This window comes from Leopardus geoffroyi, chromosome E3, assembly GCF_018350155.1.
Source record: "Leopardus geoffroyi isolate Oge1 chromosome E3, O.geoffroyi_Oge1_pat1.0, whole genome shotgun sequence".
Lineage (NCBI taxonomy): Eukaryota > Metazoa > Chordata > Mammalia > Carnivora > Felidae > Leopardus > Leopardus geoffroyi.
The window spans coordinates 3,328,518-3,351,602 of NC_059340.1; the positions used below are offsets into that span (position 1 = coordinate 3,328,518).

A 23,085-nucleotide genomic window follows, 5' to 3' on the forward strand; every position below is an offset into this window, starting at 1 on the left:
CTGCTGAAGTCATTAAATGAGCCCCCATGACACTCAGGCTGCTGAGCCGGAGGCCTCCTGTCCTACAGGGGGACAGGGCGGGCATCGGGCTTCAGCTGATGACAGGAAGGAGCTCGGCTCACTGTCATGCTCATCCCATCCTGGACGCGGAGTCTTGGGGGGCTGGGGCGTGACAGGAGAAGCCAGGGCGTCCCGAGTCACAGAGACGAAAAGTAAAAGGGGCATATGAGAAAATGGGCCTCACAACTCGGTCAGTTACAGGTGCTGCTTGCGAGAGTATAGGTTGGAAGTCAAGGAATGATTCTCCTTCTCTCAGAGTCGGAATTTAAGCATGTTTTCTACCCCCTCATTTCAGTGTGATCTATGTGACCTGCCTTGGGGAGAGCACAGGGGGTCCGTGCCACCAAGGCTGACGTCAGAATTTGCATATGTATGAATTGGCCCTGGCGTGTGAGCCCTTAGCCTCCTTCTTATGTTTATTTTGCCAAACATAGGTTCATTTGTTTTAATGTTTTTTAAGCTTATTTATTTATCTTGAGAGAGAGAGAGAGAGAGAGAGAGGGGAAGCACAAGCTGGGGCGGGGCAGAGAGAGACAGAGAGAGAATCCCAAGCAGGCCTCAGGCTGAGCTGTTGGCACGGAGCCCGATGCAGAGATTGAACCCCCAAACTGTGAGATCATGACCTGAGCCCAAATCAAGGGTCGGATTCTTAACCAACTGAGCTGCCCAGGTGTTCCCAAACACAGGTTTATTTAAACACAAGTTTAGGGACGCCTGGGTAGCGCATTCGGTCAAGCGTCCGACTTCGGCTCAGCTAGTAAGTTCGAGCCCCGCGTCGGGCCCTGTGCTGACAGCTCAGAGCCTGGAGCCTGTTCGGATTCTGTGTCCCCCTCTCTCTCTGCCCCTCCCCCACTGTCTCTCTCTCTCTCTCTCTCTCTCTCTCAAAAATAAACAGTAAAAAAAATTTTTGAACACAGGTTTAAAATCTTAAATGCTCTTCTCAGCTTCATAGCCACAGGCAGAACCCCACAGCCCCGCGTGACTGTAACACACATCATCCTGTTGTATCGATAGTTCTGTGCCCATGGCCTCTTACCTGGGAATCAATCAGTTAAGTTCCAACCAGAAGTTCTGGTACAGGCCACGCACTTCCTCGCCTGTCCGTTTAAGTAAATGCATCTTACGAGGGCTATGACCCTGTTACTAAACGGCGCCACAGTCATGAGGCACCGAAGAATTACGTGCGCCTGTGCGCCTCAACTCTTCGTTTTCTAGGACGGTGCAGGAGGGGGTGGTGTGCGTAAGAGAAAAATCAGTGTTTGTCAACATGTTACTTTCTCAGTTGGGAGGGACTTGAGGCCGCCCGGTTGATCCAGCCCCTGCTAGCGGGTGTCGAGCCCCAGACCGGATTCGGGCCAGACTGGCAAGACCTCGACCCTCAGCTTGACCTGCTGGGAGCAGGTCTTACGCTCAGGGGTCGCCCAGCACGGTTTAGTGAGCACTTCTTCCGGAACTTGGAAAGCAGATGAGCTGGATTCAAAATGAGCTGTTTTCTCAGAACCATTAGGGGGCCACGCAGAGCGAGCTAGTTTGCAAAAGTCAGTCGTAGGCTCAGAGCGTCCCATCCGTGATCAGAGCCGCCGTGCTGGCCCGCAGAGTCGCGCACAACCTCGCCACGTACCCACGTAGCACCGTAGCGACACCTGGCTCACGGTCTCCCTTCTTCCCTCCAGCCCCAGGCCCACCCGTGAGGCTCGTGTTTCCTGAAGTGAGACTCACGTCCGTGCGGATCGTGTGGCAGCCGCCGGAGGAGCCCAACGGCATCATCCTGGGTGAGGGAGCGGCCGCGATGTACCAGGTCGTAGTTCGGAGAGAAACAGCAGTTGGATTGATTTCATCTGGTTTTTTTACACGTCAAAGAGGTTGGGGGGAAAAGTCCTGCCCACCGTGGCCGCGCGTTTTCCGCGCTGAGAAACGTGGGACCCTCGGCTGCTCTGTGAGCTGAGCGCTGAGGTTTCCTTGCAGGTGGGAATTTCCACGTTGTTCACCCAGAACCTCTTCCTTTTGTTGGCGGTTCACAACGGTACCGTGTGTCATTGGCCTTTCCTTCAGCTCCGAAGCCACGAGGCTGTTTCCATGTGTGTTTGGGATTCAACAGGCTCATTTTTCACGGGAGCCAGAGGCCTGGCCTTTGCTCCCAAGTTGCAGGAGACATCCCCTGCTGCAGGGCTTGCGCCTAATCCTTTGAAGAAGTTTCCGGAGTGAATTGTGTGTGCCCTCGTCCCCCGGAAATTTGTTTGCTTTTAACTTTTAGCAGGGCAACTCTGATAACATTGATGAAAAGCCTTAATTTTTCCTTGTTCCCCCAAGGCAGCAAGTTGTATTTTTAAAAAAATCATCAGTCCCTTTATTCACGTTCTCGCCATGACGAATTAAGGGCCTCCTATATGCCTGGCGTCGTGTCCGTGGTGGGCAGTAAGGAGTGAATAAGATACGCCCGTCCTCAAGATGTGAGGTGCCCAGGGCAGCACCGGGGAGAGGCCCAAATGCAGCGCAACATGATAGGTGATGGGGCACAGATTCGAGAAATGCCCCAAAGCACATCTTCCCGGGGCAAGGGGCTCTCGGTGGACAGAAGGCCGCTTTGGAACTGGATCTTGCAAAGAAGTGGCTTCCGGAGCCCTGGAGGAAGGGAAGAGGGTCATCCACTCAGCCAGACGGAATGTGTTGTGCCTCTGGTTGCGTAGACAGACCCAGGCCTGGAGATGTGGGCCAGGCCGGGGACTGCTGGGGATGGCCGGCTGCACCAGGCAGGGGGTGCTCCTAGGCCTTGATGCGTGAAATCAGGCATCAAAAGGCACAGTATGTTCTCCAGACCCGGGCCAGCCCTCTGATCGGGTGCGTCCCTAATCCCAACGTGGGGCAGACCCCCAAATGTGTCAGTTTGTGTGCTGGGTGGTCAGATCAGAAACCTGAGCTTACAGACAGGTAGCAAAATTCACCACGTCTACCTGCTTCTGACAGTAGGATTCTAAGATTTGGTTCAAAGAAGGGTTCACTTCATTAAAAACCTTTTTTTTTTTTTTTTCATGTGTGCTGAGGCCAGTAGGGAGTCACCCAAGGACTTGGGAGCAGCAAAGTGACATAATCAGATTTGTCTTTTAGGTAATAACTAAAGGGAGAGGCAGATATTTATTGAGTTCTTGTTTCATGGAGACGGGGCCTGGGGCGTACCTCAGTCGCCTGCACAAAGGCTGTGGCCCTCCTCGGTCTGACTCTTCCTTGTGCGGTGCCTGGAGTCACTAGATGGGGCGTTTTGCTATGAGCACGGTATTTCTGAATTGGGTGACCTTGGGAACTATAGGTTCTTGCTACTCAAATCACAATGAGCAGACGAAGAAGCCCCTGTTGAAGTATGTGTTTCAGAGGCTGTCCGGACGAGACAGGATCTCAGACACCTGTTGGGCCCTGTGCCTGGAGCTCCAGACCTGGGGCGGAGGGTGGTGTGCAGGGCGTAGGCTACGGCAGAGGCTTTCTGGAGCCCTCCACACAGGGCCCAGACTGCTGCCTCTTCCGGATGGAGCGTATCCGATTACCCAGGGGACGTCCCCAGCCTGCTGTGAGACAGGAAACATGTCTGGAGCACAAAGTGTGAATTCCGACCTGTCACAGTACCCGGAGTCTCCAGGAAGCAGAGCCTCCCCTGCCTGCTGGGGGAGGGAGGCCCCACGGCCCTGGGCCTGGCAGCCCCCCTCGGCTCTGCCCTCCGCCCGTGCTCCAGTCCCAAGGCTGGTGCTGATTCTGCGCCCACCCCCGCACTCGCTGTAGCCATCGTGGACCGAGAAGAATCATTCTGACAGGAGGACCCCACGGGAGATGGAGGGGAGGCCAGTCAGCGTTTCATGTGTGTTTCTCTCTTAGTGCAGACAGACCCGCGCTCTGATTTTGTGGCCGTGGCTTTGAACTGCTCATCCGGGCTCCTCTTTGGGGAGGTTCTGGCCTCCGCCAGCACCAGCCCCCTGTGCTTACTGGTCCTCTGCCAGGGAAGACCCCTGCCCCTTCTCTGCCTTTACCGTCACATTCGATGTCACGTGTACCTGCACGTTCTCTCCACGCCCGTCCCTGCCTTCCTGCACCGACCACAATCACAGGAGTCTCGCCGTCCAAAAGTAAAATCTTGTCACTTACTTTTAAGGGTCGCTCTAACATCTGTTCCTCTGATTGAAAGAGCACTTGGAAAAGGGGAATTCAGACCATGACGGAATAGAATCTTACATTATTCAGATGGAGAGCCGTAGAAAGTGTGGTACCACCCAGGCGAGGCAGAGATGTGGGGAAGCAGACACACTCACGTGCAATTGTTTGGAATGTGAACCAGCACAGCCTCTCTGGAGGAGAATCTGGGAACGTCTTGGCGAGGCGAACACATCTGCCCTCTACCTCCCGGGAGCCCGTCAGCTCTTAAACCCCGGAGGACGTCTCACACCGGGACCCAAGGAGAAACGGTCGGGGACACTCCTGGCTTTGAATATCGCTTTGAATAATAGGGGAAACCAAGAACCAGACACCCGAGTGTCCATCAGTAAGACCATAAAAAGGTATATTTTGGGATATTCACCCAGCAGAAAACACGGTAGCAGTTAAAATGATGAACGAAATTACCCAAGTCAATACAAGTGAGTCTCAGAAACATTTGTTCAGGGAAAAAAGAAGTCGCGGGAGGATATGTGCAGCCTGAGAACATTCCTGCACCTTCAGAAACTCTGTAAACGTTATTTTCCGTCATTTACGGGTACACGCGTACAGGAAGGTGTGAACACGTGGCAGGAACGTACCCTGAGCTGCGACGGGGGTTACGCTGAGGAAGAACATCCAGTAGGGCCGCCGGACGGCTTCAACTCTTTCTGCCTCATCTCCCGTCTAATATGAAAACAAACAGTCCAATTTGGCAAGAATCTCAATATGTCTTCAGTTGGTTTGATGGATATATGAGTGTCTGCTCGATAGCATTTCCAGTATTTTCTGTATGCTTGAAATATTCATGACAAAAAAGGGCAACTCGAAAACAAAAATGGCACATTCCCTATAAACTTTAAAAAAAAAAACAGAAAATTTTAAAAAGGAACACGAAGAAAATGAGAATCACCCACAATTCCACCACCCCGAAACAATGTGAGTATCTTTGTTTCCTCCGGTCGCTGTTCTGATATTTTTATTTTTTATTTTTTATTTTTTATTTTTTATTTATTTTTTATTTTTTTTTTATTTTTTTTTTCAACGTTTATTTATTTTTTGGGACAGAGAGAGACAGAGCATGAACGGGGGAGGGGCAGAGAGAGAGGGAGACACAGAATCGGAAACAGGCTCCAGGCTCCGAGCCATCAGCCCAGAGCCCGACGCGGGGCTCGAACTCACGGACCGCGAGATCGTGACCTGGCTGAAGTCGGACGCTTAACCGACTGCGCCACCCAGGCGCCCCTGTTCTGATATTTTTATTATGAAATAGTTCACGCTTACACAGGAACCTCTTTGTTCTAGCGCGTTTACGTCGTGACGGCAGTAAACTAACACGCATCCCTGCTGCCCAGTGTGAGATGGCGAGCCCGCCAGGCCCCCTCTGGGATTTTGTGTTTATCTCCCCAGTGGTTTCCCACGTGATTTCCCCAGAGCTGAAGTTAGGCCTAAAAATCTGATACTAGTTCTGCGTGTCTTTAGATTTCATACAAACTCCGATGACAGGTTTTTCTGCAACCTTGCTCTCTTCTTCCCACCTCACAAATACACTGGCTGTCCACGTGCGCGCACAGCAGCTTGCCCAGCCATCCCCCGGCCGGGACGGTCGCAGTGCCCCCGGCATGTCTGCAACACACGGGTGCCTGGTGCTCCCCTCCTGGCGCATGCGCGGGAGTGTTCCCCGGGGCACCCCCCGGGAACAGCCTCGCTGGGCCACAGAGTTTGCACCTTCCAAGCTCTGCACGGTGACGCCCATGACGCCAGACCATTCTCCTAGGTAGTGACACCAGTTTGTACCCCCACCAGCACCCCCACCGCCATACACATCCGTGCCAACGCTCGACAGCCTCAGAGTCTAAATGTTTTGCCATTCTGGAAGACTTCAAGTGGTGGCTTGTTGTGGTTTTATGTTGGGTTTCCCCAATGGCTTCCTCAACGCCAGATGTGCGTGCCCATCCTTGTGGGCCTGGGCTTTTCCTTTTCCATCTCTGTAATTTCTCCTTCTCGCTTGCTGGTTCAGCCACGCACTTAGAAGGTTTTCTTTTCTTGACGTCATGTTTATCAATTTGTCCTCGCAGGAAGGTTTTTCGGGACATCAGGTTGACCACACTGCCGGAAGCAGACACTATATACTCCAGTACCGTTGGGGGGTCCGCAGCGAGAACACGCTCATTCAGATGACGTAATGTTTACGTGCAGATACGTTGCAATTGAAACTTTTAAAAACACGGGCCTTCTCCCAAATTGAGCAATCGTAAACAACAGGTATAAGTGACGTCTTTAGAGGTCAATGTCCACAGCGTTTCCGATGATCTCCGAGGGTACAGGCCAGAAGCAGAATGACCCGGAGAAGGTGCTAGAACATCTCTAAGGTTCTTCACCTGTACTTCACACTGTCCGTCCAGAAGCACCGTTCATCAGTGCCCCTCACACAGGCTCCCGTGTCACTCCACCCTCACCAACATCTACATTAATGTTTCTATATATTGGCCAGTTTAATAGCTAAAATGTAAAATTTATATGGGGGTCATTTTCACAGTTTATTAGCCGTCAGGGTTTTTTTTTTTTTTTTTTATTCCTTTTGGGAATTCCCAGCTTATGTTCTGTACTAGTTTGCCGGGGCTCCCATCGAGAGCCACAGAACAACAGAAATCTATTTTCTGTCAACTCTGGGGGCTGGAAGTGAGAGACCCAGGCATTGGGCAGGGCCAGCGGGTCCTGGGGCCTCTCTCCTGGGCGTGCAGACGGCGTCTCCTCCTGATGTCCTCACCTCGTCATCCCCCTGACCCCTTCTTGTAGAGGCACCTGTCACTCCAGATCAGGGCCCACCCTAGTGACCTCATTTTACCTTAATCCTCTCTTCAAAGACCTTGTCCTCAAAAATAAAATAAAGACCCTGTCCTCAAATACAGTCACGTTGGAGGTGCTCAGGGTTAGAACTGTAACCTAAGAATTTGGGGGGATTGCCATTCAGCCCCTAACACCCCCTTTGACCATTTTTCTCTTGGGGATTAACCCTCTCCTCACTGGCTTTTCCGTGCCTGACACTTTGGCCGCATCTAAGTACCAAATGGCTGAGCGAGAGCCCAGACCCTGAAGTCTGGTCTGGCTCGGAGGCCTGGCCCTGCTGTGTTTGTGCCACGACACAGGGTCAGACAACTTAACCCAGTAAATACCAGCCAGCACGATGGTTGACAATATTATCTGCCACATACTTGCTCTTTTAACTTTGGGCACAGAGACGTTCACAGACCGCAAACGTGTGCGTCTTCCAGTCGTCTGCCGTTTCCGTGGTGGGCGAAGCCGGTGCTGTCACGTGGCCCCGCAGGCTGGGGTCGGCGTTCACCTGGCCCTCCCCAGGGCTGCTGTCCCTCACTCCGAGTGGCAGGACTCCTCCCAACCAGGACTTGCAGGCGTGTCATGTGAAATGTGCTCAGGAAGCGCTCCCTGGGCCCCGTGTCCACCGAGGACGTGGTGGCAGGACTGGGACACGTGGGAGGGTTGACGGGGCTCGGCCTCTTTAGGCCGCAGAGGGCAAGACCCAGTGAGAGGAAAGGCCGAACAGCAACGCGAACCAACATGGTCTCTCGGGATCTGACTCAGCCAACTGTTTTCAGGAAGCTTCTCAGACAGCCCCGGGCGGGTATGACTCACCCTCCCCTGCGTCCCCAGCCGGCTGTGGTCTGCGCCATAAACTCGGGGATCACGGGCTGCTTGCTTTACTCTCCCCTGTGTTGTAAGCACTGTGCTCCGGACAGGCCGAGTGGCAGCGTGGGTAAGCTTGCACACGTTCCCGAGCCTGTCTGTGCCTCAGTGCCCCCATCCCTCAAATGGGAATAGCACTCACCCTCGTAGCGTTGAGTGGGTTGTGCGTGAAGAACTTAGGACAGCGCCTGCCATGTAGTAAACACCCGACGAATGTCAGCTCGAACGCGTGGCTGTTCGGTATTTCATCATGTCTCCTGGACCGGAGGGTGTCTTCCAGTCACCCAAGCCATCCCCCAGCACCAGCATCTACCTGGTGCTCGCCAGCGGGAGACGCATCATTGCTCTCCTCTGCCCTGGTGGGGGGGGGGGGGGGGGGGGAACAGAGGTCTCGTGCTGACAAGACAGGGAGAAGAATCAGGAAAGGCAGGTTGGAGTCAGGCTATACGGTGTTCCTAAAGTACATTCAGAAGTCGGCATTGTGACCCCCCGAGGCCCTGGGGGTCACTAACGGTCACAAAAGTCCAGGTAAGGAGAGGCTCGTGTCTAAATGCTTTGAGCATCCCAACCGCGGCAAAACGGACGAACGGCCAGGCGGTGCCTCGTCCCCCTTTCGTGCAGAAAAACACCACATTCGAGCCTCTTCCTTCGGAATGGCCTTCAGCTGGACGGTAACAAATGTTGTCTGGGCAACCTGTCACCTGGATATCATTACAGCTAGCGCACCAACTTGCAGGTGCTGTGGGGAAGATGAGAAAACAGTTCCTAAAGGTCCGGCTTGGTGTTGAAAGGAGAGAAAGGGAAACGGCTTTCTGCAGGCCTGGCTCCCAGAGACCTTGAATCAGTGCTCACGCTCGGGTGGCGCGGCCCTCCGTCTACAGAGCCTCCTCGGCAGCCCGCGCTCTTGTAATCTGTAGCAAAACGTGTTCTTGCATTTCCAAAAAAGATTAACGGCACGAAACACCACCGGGCGCCTACAGGGAAAAACGCTTGCTTATTTGCGTAAATATTTTACCATGGAGAGCTTTTAGCATTTAGAGCCTGCCTTCGGGGGATGCGGCAAGAGCCACCCTGGGCACGGCCACCCTCCCTCGCTTGCTCCGCACTCCCTTAAATGCCATGAAGCCAACGTGACGCGTGTGCTCTTTAAACCCACGGGGTCTGCCCCCCTCCACCAGGCACCCCGGCGCCCTCCCCCACCTCCACCTGCCGACTGAGGGCCTAACATTTACCTTCAGCTTAGTACAGAAGGGTGTGCGAGGTCTCTGCTGAGAGGAGCGCCAGTGAGCATAATCCATGTTTGCAAAAACATAGTTTTGATCCACGGCTGCTTTTGTCTGCCCCCAGCCCTCACGGATAAGCCGTAAAACCAACAAGCCACGCGGCCTCTGGGCAGGGTGCCTCCCGGGGCCCAGGCGACTCTCAGACTGGTCCCTTTCGCTTGCCCTGGAAGCCTGTGACCACCAGCCACGTGACACATAAGTCCCGCAGGGGGCTCCGGGTGTCAGCCTGCAGTCCCCCGTCCGAGCGAGGCGGCTGAGATCCCCCAGGAGGCTCCCAGCGACAGCAGCATCTTAGAACCTCCTCTTGCGTCTCGCACAGCTGATGCTTCTAGAACTTGTCTGGAGCATGAGGCACACGCCCTCTTCTGATTGTGATTTTCTAGATGCACGTTGTTTTCTCCGCCTTCTGGGCATAATCAGAGACCGCCCAGGCGTCTCTCACGCTGTGGTTTTCATCTTAGCCTTGGATCAGTGTGGCTCGTACTTGGCCTTGCCCCTCTGGATGCCTGTATTCTTGTTCACCCAGCACTTTAAAAATCAGACTTTGCTCGGGCCGCGTTTCACTCCTGCTACTGATCCGGCTCCTCTGTTCTTTTCCTCACACCCACCGCAGCCTTCTGCCCTTGCACGGTGACAGTCAACACACTCATGTTTCTGACCTCGCTGCAGCTGTAATTACAGAACGAGCCTTTCCCACCGAAAGCTCTCATCCCGCAGCACTCTAGCTCGTTGTTCTCTGCAAACGCAAGAACGGATGCTCAGCCGCTTCCTCTCGCCGTTTCTGCACAGAAGGCTCTCTTCTAGTGTCCCTTGAGTCTAGGACGTTTTCAGGACACTTCAGCCTAAGACACAGGTGTCAGTCTTCAGTTCACCAGGCCACAGAACGGGGACGAGAGGGCACGAGCCCAGTTTCAGGGCGAATAACGGGAAAGGACGGGTGTAACCCGCGGGCTGGGGGTTTTCCCCAGTGGCTCTCGTAGGAGCTGGGTCCCAGACTGACAGACCAGCCCACACGCCCTGCAGTTGCACACGGGTGGCAACGCTGTGCCTTGCGGTTCCCATGGCGGTGGGAAGGGGGGCATCGTCGCCTCCGTGCTTCAGCGGCAGAGGAGCCCAGGGCGGTCCCGCCACGGACACCCCCCGTCCCAGTCAGTCCTGGTAGCACCTCCAGCGGCCGGCCCACACGGGGGAATATTACGCAGCCACTAAAGCTTGAGTTTCTGAAGGGAAAAAAAGAAATGAGGCTTTCGGGATGTGGCGAGGAGACACAAATAAAAAGCCTGCATTTGGAGAAAAATCAGTTCTGTTTCAAGTCCCTATGCATAGAAGGATGATGGCCAGAAGCGGTCCCTGAGATCAGTGACCTCTGGGCGGCAGGGTCGCCTTGTCACAGATGCCTTGGGCGTAGTCGGCCCTCAGAGCCCAGGCTCTCCCACCCACGGCCAGCCAGCAAGCCAGGCCTTAGCTGCCGGGGGCCCTGCGGGCTGCACCCTCTGCCCTGGGGCCGGGCCTCTGGGGGGGACTTGCCCGCCAGCAGCCCTCAGCCCGTGACTGCTGGGAGTCGGGGGGACCACGCAGCAGCCCTCTCCACGCCTCCCATTAGGCAGAGCCTTGGGGACCCGCAAGGCGACTGCCTCCTCGTGCTTGCCATCCGCTCCCCGTGTTTCCTGGGCTCACCTCCCGAAAAAGCTCTTCGCTCCAGGCCAGGCTGGAGCCGACCGGGCCCCTCAGGACTCAGGCCGCGGCACCCCGGGAATAGACAGTGTCTTGTGTGCGCAGAGCCCCCGGGCGTCCCTCTGGCATCTGCCCTGCTTAGCCAGCTCTGTGCCCATCCCCTGACCGGTGTGGCCAGCGGTGCCCACTGCCGCCCGTGGAACGTGACATCCGGAGAGTCCTGGTCCTCGTGTCACCTGCCGACCATCCTGTCGCACGCTCTACCCATCCTCAGGGCTCCGCCTGCGGCTGGGCCAGGGCGGCTCCCAGTGGGTTGTCATGCTCCCCCCGGACCTCGCAGCTGCTCTGACCCCGGGCCCTGCTGCCAGGGACTTGAGGCACCGCCCTGACCTCGCTCCCGACGCAGGCACCTCGGGGCTTTTGCACACAACCCCGGTTTTTCTGGCTGCTTTCTAAAACAACTCTTCCTCTCTGGAGGAGCCGTGGCCCTGGAAGTCTCTGCCTCTCCGCTCTGCTGGCATCACCTCCCCACTGCCCGGGCACGGGGGTCAGCCTCTTGCTGTCCAGAACGCCTTGCGGTTTCCCCCGCTCCCTCCCGGTCACCTTGCAGGTGACCAGATTGTCACAGTCACCTTGCACGTGACCTGTAGAGTGACCAGATTGTTTTCCATTCGTCTCTGTTGCCTTCCAGTCACCAGAATTATACCATTTTAGAGCAGGGAGCTAGGAGAAACAGCAGGGCCTCCCGGGCAGAATGTGGCTGTAACGCTGAAGGCCCAGCTCCGTCCTCTGCTCCTGTGCCCCCTCCCTGCCCCCGGGGGTAACACTGACCGCTGTGATGTGACACGTGTCCTGTGCCTGAAATACACTGGCCCTAGTAAGTGGGGGCTAATTGTTTTCTTTATTCATAGTGTAGGGGAGAAGACTTCTCCCTTCTTCCCTTCTGGGCTCTACAGCTGGTCCAAGAATTAAATTGACATAAGAAAGATGAACAGGAGGGGCCCCTGGGAGGCTCCGTCAGTTGAGCATCTGACTTCTATTCGGGTCATGATCTCACAGTCTGTGAGTTCAAGCCCCACGTCGGGCTCTGTGCAGACAGCTTAGAGCCTGGAGCCTGCCTCGGATTCTATGTCTCCCTCTCTCTCTCTCTCTCTCTCTCTGCCCCACCCCTGCTTGTGCTCTGTCTCTGTCTGTCTCAAAATTATCAAATAAAACATTAAAAAATTCTTTAAAAAGACAGATGAAACAGGAAGAAAATTTAATTTTATATGTGTATGAGCCCCAAAGATCACAGGCTCAAATGTGACCAGAGCGGCAGTTTTGAATGCCTTTGAGACAAAGAAACCATACATTTGTGAAGAATTGACAAGACCACAGGGTTTGGGCTTGGGCTAGTAAATCAGTGAAGAAGTAACAAGATTTATTCATGCGGCCATCTAGGCCCAAGACTGCCCGCGTCCGGGTTAAGGGGGCCTCTCTTCCTCCTGCTGTGGGGAGGGCACCTTCCCCGTAGGAGACTTCTTTCCTGCTCTCAGGGGGAGAGAGGAGGGGCACAGTGTCCTTCTCGCGCTGGCTATTTCTGGGTAACTTTAACCCAAAGTAATCAGTATGCGGAAACGGCATCTTGGGGGTGACCTGGGCTGCTCTGCTCCAGCGGCTGGAAATGAGGAGCCGGGAGTCGTGTTGGGGTGGAAGCCTGGCTCGGGACCTCCGGACATCCAAGATGTCACGTGCAGAGTGAAGGCCGCTGCTGCGGCTGAGGGCAGCCTTGGGCTCCGGGCCGCCTGGGGAGTCTCCCAAGACGTGTGCGTCTGTGGCCAGTGGTCTGCCCGCTCTGGATACGGACGCTGGGAGAGCGTGCGCGAGGGGGTCATGTCCACTCCTTACTCTCTCGGGTGCAGGCCTGTGTTCTCACGCCGTCAAGACAAAAGCTGTCCAGCTCATCCTACACAGAAATCCAGTGTGTCCCTGGACAGGGCCCAAGCCTGCTTTTAATGCAGACTTACTTTCCGTTTCTTCGAGGAGGCCTGGTGGCTCTGCATCACCAGCAGGGATATTGGAGGTTTTGAAAACATCACGTTTGATCGTGTTCTTATGCGTAACGTCTGTGGCTGCCAGAGTGGCCTCTGTGCTTCACTGTCGAGCTCAGTTTGTCTTTGGAAGATACCCTTCTTCCCTTAGTTTCTCTCTCTAGTTTAGGAATACGCGTACGTTAATGGCATCGGTCAGGTGCTTTTTCTGCTGGGCGCACACTCTCCTCCAGTGGTCAGGTGGAAAGAAGGGGTCGTCACCAAGGCCCCTGGCTGACCCCGGTCTCATGCGAGGTTCACATCAGCCTCTGTACACACTGCCTTGGAACGGCGCCTGGTTTCCTCCCGAGCTTTGATCTACCCTGCGTGCCGCTTTAAATTTGCTGTTCACCCGTAGTTCCGCTGCAAATCCCGACAAGGTAAAAATGAGAACGCGACTCATAAAAGCCAGAGGGGGACATACCGAGGTTAGAGGTGCGGTAAGAGCCTTGATTTACATAACTTTCATAGCAGTGGGTGAGGGTCCAGACCAGAAGAGAAACAAAAGCGGTACCGTAACTAAAAGACGCCGCGTGGCCCACAGGCCAGAGGGGAAGGTGTGCTGACCTCACCACCGTCCACGGGATCCGTGAGTCTAGGAAGAACCAGGGACTGACCTTGTGGAAATCGTGACCGTCAGGCATGCGTATTACAAGAACCACAGACGAGAAAACCTTGGAGGGACCAGACCTCTGACAGAGCACATGCCAACCACAGAGGTGCCACCAAGGAAGGCCGGGTGCGAGCCCGGATGGGCTCTCGCTAGCAAGGCAGAGGGGACCTGCCGGCTGGGGCCTGGGTGGGAGGTGACTGTCTCGAAAGTGCTTCCTTGCACTCCTGTGTTATTTGTGAGCCGTGTTGAGTATGATACAACCCGAAGAGTAATGACAAAATGTTTCAATATAACATTTTAATGCCTTCGTTTAAAAAAAAAAAAAAAAAAAAAAAAAAGAAAGGCAGCTTAACGCTCGGAGTTTTCCTAGATGAATGTTAATTCCAAGACAAGAGGACGAGTTCCAGCCACAAGGCAGCAAGCCAGAGACGCAGGCCCTAGACGCACGGTCCCGGCCCAGGAAGCAGGGGCCGTTGGCTAACGGAGGGGCCGCGCTCGGTGCCCACTCTGTGCCCGGCTCAGTATGCAGCATGCACCAAAGGGCAACCCGGACAGCACCCACCCACCCCCGCCCCGCCCCACGTCGCCTAACAGACTGAGATCCAGAGGGGGTACCGTACTGGTTCGCAGTCGCACAGCACAGACTTCCCAGGGCCTGGACCACAGCCCAGGCAGGTGTGCTCCCAGAGCACGTGCTCGTCACGCCGCGGCACGCTGTTTTCCCTTGGAGACACGCTCACGTGTTGCCGGCGCTCGGGATGCGCGGTCTCGAGTAGCCAGGATTTGGCAAGGGGACGCTCTCCCTTTGCTGGAAGGTTGGGGTGGAGGTTTTCTATTCACAGGAACAGTATATGACTCAGTGGAAAGCATGGGCTGAGCCAGACAGACTCAGGGCTCCAGTCCCACCCCCTCTGGTCACTTGCTGTGTGACCTCAGGCAGACCACTTACCCCGTCTGAGCTGTACTGCGTGACCCAGCGAGCGTACGAAGGCTACCTGTTGTGGCCGTCGCGAGGGCTCAGAGGGGCAAGGCTGCCAGGAGGTCAGCAGGAGAGCCCCATGAGGGGGCTGCAGTGACCGCGGTGCCCTCACCCTCAGGATACTAGGTGCCTAGGAGACTCAAAAGGACGGGGACCAGGCTCCCACAGCACCCGAACCCCAGGCTCCCCACCTACACCATGTGAGGGAGAGAAAGGGGGGCTCAGCCCCTCTGGGTTGTCGGTCACTGAATGGGAAAGGACCGGCGTCTAGCAGAACACCCTGGCCAGAGCCCGGAGGCCACCGGGGCAGCTGGGGACAGCTGGGGACAGCTGGTTGTCACGGCAAGGAGAAGGAGCCATCGGAGGCAGAGCCGCAGCCGTGATAGCCAGTCAGGGGCCCGAGCTCCAGGCCCTGCAGATACCAGGCCCGTGAATGGCAGGGGGAAGAGGGCAGGAGGGGTGCTGTCCCCCAACGTGTGTGCTGACGATTGTGGCCAGCCGTGGTCAGGGGCCTCATGCTAGGGGCGCTCTCTGGCTGATCACACAGAGTTGTCCCCCCCCTCACATGTGGCCGCCCGAGAGTGGCTCCTTGTGTGGTTTCACAGAAGACCGAGTGCGGGAACCGGGAAGATGCCGGTAAGCTCGGTCTCCAGTGGAGCCAAAGAAGGTGCCAGAAGGAAGACAAAGGCGGAAGGGTGTCTCTCGCGGAGAGGCGGGCAGTCTTGTGCAAGTACCGCGGCCTTGTTGCTGGCGGCCGTGCCACCCCCGGGAGGCCAGGGAAGGCAGGGCTGACGGGCACAGGGTTGGGCTCTGCTGGCTGCCCGCCCCCCCCCCCCCCCCCACCGCCAGGAGGGCTTTGCCCTGTGGATGCCACCACGCCCCGCCCGCCAGTTCTGGTTTTCGCCAGTGCAGACGGACGCGCAGCCGTCGGTGCCCGAGAGAAGGTGGGGCGCGCCGGGTCCCCGGCCGGATCTGACAGGTGGCCTCTTCGGACGTGTGGAGGCAGTCCCTGCGCAGCCTGGTTGGGAGGTGTGGTCATGAATAACATCAGATCGACCACAATCCCTTGATAACCGGGAACTTTAGGAGACGTTCAGAGCCGCTGAAGCCAGGAGAGTTCTGTGCAGTGGAGCCCCTAGCCCAGGGTGGGGTGCTGGCACTTCCTGGGGCGGGAGGCACAGAGGAGGGGTGGGCGGCAGGGAGGGTGACGAGTCACTGATGTGAGAAGGGCGCCTTTGAAAGACCTTTCTAGGAGGCACGGCCCTTGGCCCTGCGAGGGGAGGGGCGGGTGGCGGAGGGCAGAAGGGGGAAGAGAGTCGTGGGGCCCAGCGCTCAGAGGCTCCATGTGTCACCACATCTACCTGTCGGATGCTGGCCGAGGAGGAAGGAAGCAGGAGAGACAAAGCAGGGTGGTGGCGGGGTGGTGGGGTGGCGGGAAAGCGGGGTCCCCGCGAGCCTGCGTGACTGACGGGCGGCCCTCCTGCCCCACCCGCAGGATACCAGATCGCCTACCGCCTGGCCAGCAGCAGCCCCAACACGTTCACCACGGTGGAGGTGGGCGCCACGGTGAGGCAGTTCACGGCCACGGAGCTGGCCCCAGAGTCGGCCTACATCTTTCGGCTGTCGGCCAAGACGAGGCAGGGCTGGGGGGAGCCGCTGGAGGCCACCGTCATCACCACTGAGAAGAGAGGTAAGACCTGAGACCCGAATCTGCTGTCCTGGTGCCACAGCGGGGAGAGACGGCCCCGCGTGGGAGCCGGGGACTTGCTGGGTCCACGGCTTCCTGGGTCGGGCCCTGGGTGGCTCCAGGACCCATGCACTTATCAAGCACCCGCTGAGCCTCACCTGTAGCCGGACACATTACCATAGGGTGCCTACACGGCCTGACATTTACCAGAGAGGCACGTATGTCCCAGCTTTAACGAGAGAGACGCGGCTCAGAGAGGTTGTGTCACTGGCCCAGGGCTGCACTGAGTCCCCCTGTTTAAGGGCAGCTCCCTGAAGGCAGGCGCTTGGTCTCTGATGTTCAAAACCACGTGCCCAGTCGAGCAGGCGCTCGGTAAGCACGTTTCCTGCCCAGCACTCCTAGGGAGATCTGTCTGGACGGGTGCCTCCACCGTTCCAAGCACCGTCTTGGTTTGTCTTCACCAAGCCTGGGGGCAAGAGCGCTGCAAGCCCCGATTCTGTGGAAGAGGAAGTTGGGCCCAGACGGATCCAGTGGTTTGCGTGGACACAGAAATCCACTGCGGGCTCCCGTCTCACCGAGGCCCTGCCCTCGAGCCTCCCTCTGGAATCTGCCTCAGCAGCCTCCTCCCCAAGGGCCACCGCTCCGGGCCTCTGACCCTGGCAGCTCTGGCTGCAGGTTCGAAGGCTGAACCCTCCCCCCCGTCTGTGAGTCCCGTGACCCCAAACCCTGAGCCTCAGTTCCCCAAAGATGACGACGCCCACCCCAGAGCAGCTGCAGCCTCCCCGAGATGCTCGCCCCCTCCTCCCACGAGCATCTCTGCTATTAACTGGAGGACAGAAATCCCAGGGTCACAGAGCGCCCTCCAGAGCGTGAAGCAGGTGGAGGAGACGGCCACGCACACGCGGGCCCCGCCGTCAGCCCAAAACGCGGTCCATCCGATGGCCCCCAGCACGGGGCCCTGGTACAGAGGACGGGCCCCGGGAGAACCCCTCCTACAGCTGCGGCCAAGGTCCGCAGGCTCATCCCGTCCGGGACGCGGTCCGGCCAGCGCTCTCAGTGCCAGCGAAGCAGCCCGGGCCCTGGGGGCCACTCCCAAAGCCTCTCGCCTTCCTCAGAATCCGTGCAGCCCTGTAGGGAAATCCAGCACTTTCTAAGGCACGGGGAAAGACAGGTTTGCTAACGGTCTGATGTGACTTAAATCCAAGTGGAGGCATTAACACGGGTGCCCTTCACGAGGCACCCTGGTCTGGTTCACAGCGGAGTTGCTGGGGTGGGAGACGTGTGCCCACACCACAGCCGCGCCCCAACCCCCGCACCACGTGCCTAGGGCTCACACCCCAGCTCGCACCCCGACCCCCCCCGCCAGCTGCCTCACCCACACCCCAGCCCGTGCCCTGCCCCCTGCTCCACCTGCCTGGGGCCCACACCCCAGCTTGCACCCCGACCCCCCGCACCAGCTGCCTCACCTGCACCCCAGCCCGTGCCCTGCCCCCCCGCACCACCTGCCTGGGGCCCACACCCCAGCTCACACCCTGACACCCCACACCACCTGCCTCACCCACACCCCAGCCCATGCCCCGACCCTCCCCACCACCTGCCTGGGGTCCACACCCCAGCCCATGCCCTGACCCCCAGCACCATCTGCCTCACCCACACCTCAGCCCGCACCCCAACCCCCCTCACCACCTGCCTGGGGTCCACACCCCAGCTCCTACCCCAACCCCCCGCACCACCTGCCTGGGCTCCACGGAGCTCAGCGGATTTCCTCCAGGGCCCACAGGCCCTCCGTGCTCTAGGCTCAGAGAGAGGGGGCCCAGCAAAGCTTTGCCCAGGGGAGCCGTGCTCAAGGGGCAAGGGGGTATGAGGAAGCGGGCAGCCCCAGCTCCAGCCCTGCGAGAGGACTGCTGACCGGGTAAGACGGAAGCGCTCCTCCAGACCGTCGCCGCAGGGCCCGCAGTCAGTCGCTGCTTTATTACCCACCACGCACTCTCCTCCGAATCAATAATTTTCATGATAAACCATTAAACAATTATTCCTCCCTGTGTGGAGTCGCCCTGTTGGAATCGATGGGCGAGGAGGCGCGGGACGGTAACGATCCACACTCCGAAGCAGGGTCCTGGCCCCGTGCACCCTGCGTTCCCTGTCGCCGCTGCGCAGGGCGGCAATGACCGGCCCCGGGGATGCTGAGCTGGACGCCGCCGTGTGTCAGGCTCGGGTCGGCCACCGCACGACAGATGCACTGAGCCCGAGATCAGAGGGGCCTGGAGGTGCTCGCAAGAGCCCAGGTGTCATTCGGAGATGGTCGTGTGGGGGGCACATATGGGCTCACCTCTCTCTGTCTGCGCTGACAGTGCCGCGTTCCGGGGGCAAGCCGGGGTCTCGAGCCACGTGCGGCAATCATCTCCACGTTGTCTGACCCCGTGGGGAGCCGAGTCCCCAGGCTTGTGCTCCCGCGGAGCCTTCCCGGAGAAGCGCCCTCTCACGTGCCCCTGCTCTGTTCTCTTTGGGTTGCAGAGCGGCCGGCGCCCCCCAGAGAGCTCCTGGTGCCCCAGGCAGAAGTGACGGCTCGCAGCCTCCGGCTCCAGTGGGTCCCGGGCAGCGACGGGGCCTCCCCCATCCGCTATTTCACCGTGCAGGTGCGAGAGCTGCCGGGGGGAGAGTGGCACACGTACTCCTCGTCCATCAGCCACGAGGCCACGGCCTGTGCTGTCGAAAGGTACCCAGAGCCGGGAGGGCCCTCCCCGGGGAACGGGCGCCTGCTCTCGTCTCGGCTCCTAGCGCACGCTCCCTCCGCCAGGGACCAGGATTCCGCGTCCTGGAGCCCACTCGGGCCTCCCCGGGTCTGGCCTTCTACGCACGCCCTGCGCAGGTGGTTTGCAAGCCCGGGCCCCGGGGACGGAAGAGGCACAGATGACAGGGACGTGGGCCTGGAAGCGTGGGCCCCGCGCCTAACCCCCTAAGACACAGGTGTGGAGGAGGGGAGGCGCGGGGAAGGGGTGTTGCGGGCTGAAGGAGTCGCACCTTGTCTTTGTGCTCCCTCTCGTAGTCAGCAAGGCAGGCGGCTCCCACCCCTGTCATCCGTTCGTGATGGAGCGTCCCCGCTGCACGATGAGAACCCCGCATGTATCCAGTTATCAGTGAGCCGCCAGGCAAGGGGGGGGGAAGGGAGCAGCACCGACCACCACAGCTCAGCTCTTGGCTCCCATGGCCTCGTTTAGGACCCTTCTCCCATTCCCACCCCTCTCTACAGTGTGAGGGACGAGGGCTCCCCCCTCTACGGTGGGGTCAAGGACACCCGTCTCTACAGCGACGGACGAGGGCTCCCCCTCTATGGCGGGGGAGGAAGGCTCCGTAACCGTCTAGGTGAGGGTTCTCAAAAGTGACCTCAGGCCCCACGTCCCCACAGTGGGCCCGGGCTGCACTGCTCACACCGCCCTGCAGAAGCCCCGGGATATCGGGGGGCAGGCCTGTCCAGGGAGCCGGCCCGACATCTTCCTTGTGCTCCTTCTGTGGCGCTGGCCACGGTCACTCTCCATGAAGCTCACATCTGGCCACGAGGGGGCCGCTGAGGAACACGTCCCACCGCCTCCCAGGGTTCCAGGAGCCCGGTCAGCCCCTCTCGGGAGGGCAGAGGAGGGCCAGATGCTATTTCCCAGGCTGGCCGTCGTTCAGACCCAACACCGCGTCCTCGGCGCCTCCGCACCCCGGGTTCTGGGCACCGTCCTGGGAGATTTCGCATGTTTCTCATCAGACCCGCACGGTGGGCCGGTGGGGGGAGACCGCCGTCCCCTTTCTATGCGTGAGAACCGGGGTCTGAAGAGTCGTTCTTGCCCGCGGCCCCAGCATCTGCCACGGCATCCTGACGCGCCCCCTCTGCCAGGCCGCGGGGCTCAGCTCCCGCCCTTGGCCGAACCCAAGCGGAGGGAAAGCAGCCAGGGTGGGGGCTCCTGCGGCAGTCTCGACCCTCACCCCCCGCCAACCCTGGAGGGACAGTGCAGGCTGCGGGGCGCTGTGGGGGCTGGAGCGTGGCTCCGTCACCGCCTCCAGCAGGTGGCAACAGCAAGGCCTGGAGAGAAGGGTTCAGGGAGCGAGCACGTGACCGAGGTGGTGTGTGATGCGCACGTGGGCATGGTCAGCACTGGGGCGTCGCAGGAAAGCAGAGACCGAGGCCTCAGCTGTCCAGTGCAGGTGCCACGCGGGCGGTCTTGGGCAGCTCCTCAGTGCTCCCCTTCCGCGCTGTTGTGCGGCCTGTGGGCGGCACGCGGGTCCCGGCAGCGCTGGGCCCAGACTGTGGTGGGGAGCGTGTGTCCTCCCCGCACATCCATGAGCTGCCCCGAGCAGGTGGCACGGGTCTCCCAGCATCTCTGTCGTGGCCCCCAGATGTAATGTCCCCTTTGCAGACGGCCTTCGGGGCGGGTTGCAGTCTGAGAAGGAGGGCAGCTCGTCAGCTTACAGCTCCAGCTGCCGGGGACCCAAGTGATATTCGTGGCCCAGTGACACCGCCCCCCCCCCCATCACATGATGCAGGCAGCACCAGATCAGTCCGGAAGGGAGGATGAACAGCCCCCAGAACCAGGGGTGTGTCCAGCGGGGCCCGAGGCGCGGCCTGGCCCCCCACGGAAGGGTCGGCGGTGGCTCAGACGTGCGCGTTGGCCAGCTGGTGTCTAGAAAACTAGATACGGTTACAGCTGTGATTACACTTTTCATCGTAGGAAGAGCAGGCGGGAGTGGCATCGTGTGGTGCTCACCTCTGGGACCTCGTCTGGAGGCTTCAGACCGTCAGGGCTCCCGCGGGGCCTTCCTCACCGCGGTCACTATCAAAGCCGCTGTCGTTGCCACTGTCGTCCCCACGCCAGACGGCATTCTGTCCTTCTCGGGGCTCCGCACGGTGTCTGTCGCAGGCCCGCAGGCGTCCAGACCACACTTGGCAGATGAGGAAGCAGAGGCGGAGACACAAGCCGCGCTTCTCCGCACGAGAGAGAGAGGCCCTCGGGGCCCTTCAGCTCTGGTGCCAGCTGGGTCTGTAGCTCCAAACTCACGGCCGCAGACTGTCCCGCTAATGCACGAGGGCCTGCGGTTGGTGTCTTATCACCCAGACGCCGAGCCCTCGAAGTCCACCGAGCCCGGCAGCGCCGGGGCCTTGGGAAGGTCCGCCACACAGGCTCGCTGAGCCTCGTTGCCTCATGTGTGAAAGACAGAGACGGAGGGGTGACCTCGCTGTTCCTTTCAGCTCTGCGACCCCAAGATTTGCCTCCATTAGTCCCCATCAGTCCCACTCCATCCCCCACTTCTGCCAGCACCCCACTTACCCTTGGAGCGACAGCCCCAGAACCCGAGAGGTGCAGCTCTCAGCCCCTCGGAGGACAGCATCCTAGCTGCCCTCTCCCAGGGCCTTGAGTCCCCCCGAGGGTCGGGAGGGTGTGGCGGAGCCAGCCCAGCTTGCTTCGTAAACTCCACTCTGCTGCGCTGGTGCTCGGCTTAATTAGAATGTGCTTGCGGATAAAAACGATCCCACTTCATGTGTGACCATCCCGGAGAAAGGGGGAAGGTAAAATCCACCGGCCTTTCCTGTCAGAGAATCTCCTGAAATCAAACAGACCAATGGTGTGCACGGGACTTCGTGTTGGAGAGGAGGGGCCCCGTGTTTCTGGACAGTTGGACTTGCCGTGGGAGAAGCGGTCATCAGCCCCCAAATGGGCCCCCTCCGCCCATCAGCAGAAACAAGCCACCGGCCCCCTTCCCGAGAGAGCAGCGCTCTGCGCGGCCCCGTGGCACGTGCTCTCGTAGCTACGTTTTCCTTCCTTTTTTTACATTCTTTTGACATGTTACCTGTGCCGATCGCATGAAATCCACTAATGACCAGAAGACCTGAAAGTCTCAACAAAAGTTCTAAGCAAAAAGTTTAACCGTCTGCATCGAGGGGCCGTCCCCACATGTAGAGGACGTGGCTCTGGAGCAGGAGGGGTGGCGCTGGGCTGAGGGACATACCGAGGCAGCGCCGGTCCCTGGTGGGTGACTGCCGCCCACAGAAATGCAGTTCCGTCCAGGAGGAGAAGGTCCGCGAGCCCAGAGCCACACGGACATTCCGGACGTCACTAGGGTGGGATGGTGGCAACGTGAGCTCAGGCGATGGCTGCGTATCCAGTGATAATGCGTCCTGCCATCCCTCTGCACATCCCCACGGGGACACCGTGGACCCAGCCCAAACTACCGCGACCAGAAGGGGTTAGGGTGTGAAACACCAGGGATTCCGCTAAAGTCAGTGCGCTGGCCTCATGTCCACTGCGTTCTTGGTCTGCTCGTCCTCGTCCTCGTCGTCCTCCTCCTCCTCTTTGCCCTCCTCTTCCTCCTCCTCCTCCTCCTTCTGTGTGATCTTTAAAAATAAAGCCATGTGAGAAGTCAGGTAAATTTGGCCAAGGATATTATCCAGGGGTTTGATATTCCTTGCTCTCTGTGATGCAAATCCTGAGTTCTTAATAGGTGTTTTCAGTACCTTACAGGTAGTATTAAGTACAGAGAGGCAGTGGTAGGTGACGTCTAAACTCCTCAGGACTCGTGCTTCATTATTGCAACCGAAACGGATGAATGAATCTCGGGAGCTCCTTCTGTGTGTGAGACGCTGCCTCTAGGTCGGTGGGAGGAACCCGGACTGTAAGCCGCGCCCCCCCGCCCCCACCCAAGCGCCTAAATATAACACGCCGAGTAAACGTAAGCTCTGCATACGGTGACAAGGGGCATTTCCGGAGCATCTCCCGCGTGCCGGACGCCGTGCTGATGGTTACACGCGTTCAACCCTCCCAGGGCGCTTTGGAGATTACTAGTTCATTCCCATCCATTCATTC

General features: G+C 58.5%; 1 protein-coding gene across 1 annotated transcript in view; it reads left to right on the forward strand.

Annotated features, from left to right (window-relative positions):
* The window catches only part of SDK1 (sidekick cell adhesion molecule 1), an 888,340-nt gene that overhangs the window by 786,257 nt on the left and 78,998 nt on the right, over nucleotides 1-23,085 (forward strand). The window contains exons 29-31 of the mRNA XM_045462082.1: nucleotides 1,734-1,832; nucleotides 16,052-16,246; nucleotides 18,758-18,959. Coding sequence (XP_045318038.1) covers nucleotides 1,734-1,832; nucleotides 16,052-16,246; nucleotides 18,758-18,959 — 496 coding nt within the window. The remainder of the gene's footprint in view (nucleotides 1-1,733; nucleotides 1,833-16,051; nucleotides 16,247-18,757; nucleotides 18,960-23,085) is intronic.